The sequence below is a fragment of the Nicrophorus vespilloides genome, unplaced genomic scaffold (genome assembly GCF_001412225.1).
Source record: "Nicrophorus vespilloides isolate i.1.1-1 unplaced genomic scaffold, Nicve_v1.0, whole genome shotgun sequence".
NCBI classification, from domain to species: Eukaryota; Metazoa; Arthropoda; class Insecta; order Coleoptera; family Silphidae; genus Nicrophorus; species Nicrophorus vespilloides.
In genome coordinates, this window is record NW_017099980.1 from 58,321 (window position 1) to 63,268 (window position 4,948).

General features: G+C 32.8%; 1 protein-coding gene across 1 annotated transcript; it reads left to right on the plus strand.

Moving 5' to 3' along the window:
* Positions 1-493: 493 nt before the first annotated feature.
* On the plus strand, positions 494-3,417 carry LOC108566471 (UDP-glucuronosyltransferase 1-7C). The gene is made up of 5 exons (XM_017926368.1): positions 494-587; positions 1,263-2,393; positions 2,464-2,689; positions 2,749-2,965; positions 3,020-3,417. The coding sequence occupies exons 2-5, from the start codon at positions 1,575-1,577 to the stop codon at positions 3,291-3,293; spliced, it is 1,536 nt and encodes a 511-aa protein (XP_017781857.1). The 5' UTR covers positions 494-587; positions 1,263-1,574; the 3' UTR covers positions 3,294-3,417.
* Positions 3,418-4,948: the final 1,531 nt, after the last annotated feature.

The window sequence follows — 4,948 nt, forward strand, 5'->3', positions numbered from 1 at the left end:
GGTACAGTGTTCTATTTTTGTATTTTTGCAATTACTTTGAAACACGATATCTCAATGTGATAAATCATTTATCAGTTATCCCAGTTTGAAACGCGATATCTCAATGTAATAATTGCGTAACCTATATTTATTATGATTTATTTTTCTGTACAACAATAAATTAAATTTCTTTTTGATTTGCCTGTATTGATTTTTTATTTTATTTTAGAAATACATCTCAATAATTTATAGACGTATTTATTTCCTTGTCCACTCTAGTGCCCTAGGTCCGAGAAAATGTTAGGTTAGGTGAAGTTGCCCTAAGGTTTCATGTTTAAAAATATATACAAACAATTTTGTTATATGGGTATTTTCATATCCAGTGGTCTAGGTCAAGTTTCTGTTAGAGGTTTTTTTTTTTAAATCTTAAAATATTCACGGATTCACTTCTACGCATGCGCACTTCATGAACTCAAACTAATAGATCGCAATGATCGCAAAGGCGAACGTAACGTAACGTAACAGACACAACGTCCATGAAAGTGTTCGATTTGTCCACAAGTTTTTTCCAACCTGACGTTTTTGCTAGCGGTGTCTTTAGCATGAGTGTATGTACAGAAGCGTGTTTCATGTGCAGATTTTGTAATGTGTGTGTGTAATTTGTGTGTTAATTGGAAAAAAGGGAAAGAGTAATATGTTCATTAATTTTACAATCTATACTCGGTTTTAAATCATCAATAGATTTATATGAATTTCTTAAAAGATTTCCATCAAATCATCAATCCACAAGCATATTATTCTTGTAATAAATTTCATATAAATGTATAAACGACTATATAAAATATTAAGTCTAAATTTGGCTTCTAAACATAACTCTTACCTCTAATTCCTTCTAAAAAGATGAAAGATATGGTATATGTTAAATGCATACCTATGTACTAACATATATATATATATTTACAAAATTTATATTTAAATAAATATTGCGTTTATTTTTGTATTTCAAGGTCAAATACATGAATTCGTTTCATTTGTTACTTCATTGAAGATATGAGATACTCGAATCCATGCGACTTGATATTCTCTCATCGTACATCTTCTATCAGTTCTTAAAATGACTGCACTTAATTATGCTTAAAGTTAAGTAAAAATGTTTACATTTTTACACACAAATGTTTACATTTTTACTACATAAATCTCATTAAATAAATTGAATTTGTTATAAAGCAAATTTGTAATATTAAATTTCTGTTTATATTCGTTTATTTTTATTTTCTTTGCAGATTTGGAATACATTTGATATATGATTTAGAAGACTATCTCAGATAAGGCTATTTCGTTAATAGGAAATACTCAAAACTGAACTTAACGATCGAACTGAGTGTTATCCAAGGATTAAACTTAATTATATAACTTATACCGTTGCGTTGTTAAATTTCACAGTAACATTGACTTTCCTAAATTTCAAAATGTTTATGTTATTTCCGTTGAGCAATTTTGTTATGTAGATGCTCGAGTCTGTGTAAATAACAGAGATAAGTATAAATGAACACTGATAAGATTTAAAGCATTGTATATAAATAAGTTACATTATAATGCTTCGTGTACTTCTATTTTTTGTCGGTTTCGGCGCCGTTCATTCGGTGAATATCTTAGGGTATTTCCTCACGCCTTCATACAGCCACCAAATTACTTTCCAACCCATCTGGAGGGAATTATCGTTGCGCGGACACAAAGTCACCGTGGTCACGCCGCATCCGCTGAAGGATGAATCTCTAGTCAATTTAACGGAGATCGATATTGGAGAGGTGTCCCAGGAGATCTGGAAGGATGGGGGCATGTCGACGCAGGGTACGAGGGAGCAGGAAGCAGGTTTTGGACAAATCCAAAAAGTTTTTGATCTTGCGCTGAAGATCATGGACGCGCAAATGTCGCAACCTGCGTTCGCGGAGATCATTTCGAACAAGAAGAATGAAACTTTCGATTTGGTTCTCGTCGAATATTTGTCTGTTAACGGTTTCCCTCTCAAGCACGTGTACAATTGCCCTCTGGTAGGAATATCTTCGATGCCGTTGATGAATATAGGTCACGACGCGATCGGCAATCCTAGCCATCCGGTCTTAAGTCCCGACTTGACTTTGCCCTTTAGCGAAGACCTCACCTTCGTCGAGCGCCTCTTAAGCGTAATCTACTCCGTGATCAGCAGGCTGTTCGTAATAAGATTCGTTGAACCCTTGAATAAACTAATGCGAAAGTTTTATGGGGAAGACGTTAAAAGTTCATTAGAACTTATATACGACATGGATCTCGTTCTCGCCAACATAAATCCAATTCTGAATCCGGCGAGACCAAATATTCCAACCCTCATCGAATTCCATGGCATTCACATCAAACCCGAGCAGAAATTACCCAAAGTAAGTTGACAACAAACAAAGTGTAATAAGCATTTAAGAAAAGAAAAAATAATGAGAAATAATAATCAAGGATCTGGACACGCTGCTAAACAATTCAAATGAATCTTCAATCATTTACATGAGCTTTGGATCAAATATTAAAAGCAGTTTATTCCCGGAGGATAAAATCAAAATTATTCTGGAAACTATCGCAGAACTACCACATTTAGTTCTCTGGAAATACGAAGCAGAAAATTTACCAAATAAACCGAATAATCTCGTGATCAGAAAGTGGTTTCCCCAACAGGACATATTAAGTAAACAATTAATAATAATAATTCTTAATCTTAAATTTATCTTTCCACTCGTATACTAGGACATCACAAAGTGAAACTGTTTATAACCCAAGGAGGAATGCAATCTTTGGATGAGGCCATGTACACTAAAACGCCGGTAGTCGTCATCCCATTCTTCGGCGATCAATTTTCGAATGCAAGGAAAGTGGAGAAAATCGGTTTCGGAAAATCCCTCAATTTCCTTAGTCTCAACAAAGCCGATTTCAAGAATACAATATTAGATGTTTTGATGCCGAAGTAGTGTAATTCAACGAAATTTTCAAAGAACTTTTTAAATTATTTAATTTTCAGTTACGAGTCGAAGACCAAAGAGCTGCACGACCTGTTAGTTGATCAACCTTTTGGATCGCTGGAGAAGGTGATTTGGTGGATTGAGTATGTCATTAGGCATAAACAAGTTACGCATCTGAAGAGTCCTGCGCTTAAGGTGCCATGGTATATTATTCTATATTTGGATATAATCGGATTTTTTGCCGTATGTTTAATGGCAATCGTCATATTGATGATATTTGCAAAACGATTGATTGTATCGTTATGTTGTAGAAGAAAGATGAAAGAAGATTGAAACATTTATATTGTGAGAATGTTTTCTGCTTAAATCAACTAAATTAAAATATTGACCTGTAATGTTAATGTGTGAGGTCATTGAGCAAAAATATGGGCATTCAGCCAGAAAATTAAACTTTGAAAATGATATAATATTTCACAAATAAGTTGGAAAAATAACGTCTTCGAAAATAACCTGTATTTTCGTAAACACCAACTCTCAGAAGAGTATTAATGTTGATCTGTAATATAGATTATACATTAAAATGAGTGTAAAAACAGGCTTGTAGGTAACATAGCTTGGTCACAATTAATTATCAAACTTTGGTATTAGACAGTTTGGAAAACAATGTTTTCGAAAATAGCCTGTATTTTCTTAAACACATGCTTCTGATGAAAATATAGATTGATAGTTATATAAAATACTTTTAGTCTCTTTGTAAGGATCATATAGGAAGCAAGGTTCATAGTTGTTATCCATCTTCCAATATTTTTGGTCACTTTCAGCAGTTAAGGTTTCCACCATATGCAAATGAAAACTGCTAATAAATAATGCTTTCCACTTTCTGGAAAACTTAACTATACATTAGAGGAATGTTGTTATCAGCTCCACCTAAAATAATAACAATTGTACCAATGATTGTTTACAAGTTGACTAATTACCATATGTCTATTAACAATGAATACACATTCTTATATGAAGACACTGATTCAGTATGTTTCTTATAAAAAGATTTTAAGTATTGTCCCTAGGTAGCTGCAGTTGCTGTTGTATGTTTTCTGAAGACAAGCAACTTTATTGATCAATGATTGTTTACATGTTTCATTGGTACTTGCCCGAAGTGAAATGTTAAGTAAATTTCAAAATCTGAGTCTCCTGGTGCAAACTTGCGTTTTGATTAGCGAAAACCGCCAAGTCATTATTAAAGCTTAATAACTTTCTTATTTAATGACCAAAATTAACGTATTTGATACCAAACGAAAGTAAAAGAATTATTCTTTAACACAGTAAATTAAAATTTTCTAATATATATGAATATAACCATTTATTTAACTATTTTTTTATACCTTCACGTTTTTTTTAAATTAATCGATTACCACTTGTGCTAATTAAACCATCAGATACGCAAATTAAACCTTTTCAATGAGCTAACTGCCGGAATTGTAGTTTGGTCAGTACATCTACTATAAGTTATCAAAATAAAACATTTTAATTTCATTCTCAATCCAATTTGACGAGATAATTACATTATCGACCACACAATTAATTTAAAGCTGAATAGCTCACTTTTCCAACAAGTCTATTGGCATCTTCGTGCAAGTCACCAGCTACGAGTTGTAGAAATTTGAAAAAAAAAAGTGAATAGGATTTTCTTAAAAATCGCTATTTTGCACGTGCTTTTCTTAATTACACGAAAATTATGTAACTTTTGTTGCATTTTATGATTACGTAAGATGGGCAGACCAATGGCTCGTTACCGCATAGGCGCACTCCCAGGGCCTCTTAAATTAAGGGGCTTCCAAATCGTCATAAAAAAAACGTTATGATTTTCTTAGTAGGGTCATTATGGCCTCCAAATCAGGTTGCACCTAATGGCTCACAAAGTTATGATGTGTATTGTGAAATAAATAAAACAAACAATAATAATGATTGTACTTAGTGTATTTATATTT

Bases quoted from the DNA above. Each gene is read 5' to 3' on its own strand.
- LOC108566471 (XM_017926368.1), top strand. From the start codon at position 1,575: ATGCTTCGTGTACTTCTATTTTTTGTCGGTTTCGGCGCCGTTCATTCG. The intron at 2,394-2,463 runs GTAAGTTGACAA...ATAATAATCAAG, and splicing joins CCGAGCAGAAATTACCCAAA to GATCTGGACACGCTGCTAAA. The intron at 2,966-3,019 runs GTAGTGTAATTC...TTTAATTTTCAG, and splicing joins TTAGATGTTTTGATGCCGAA to TTACGAGTCGAAGACCAAAG.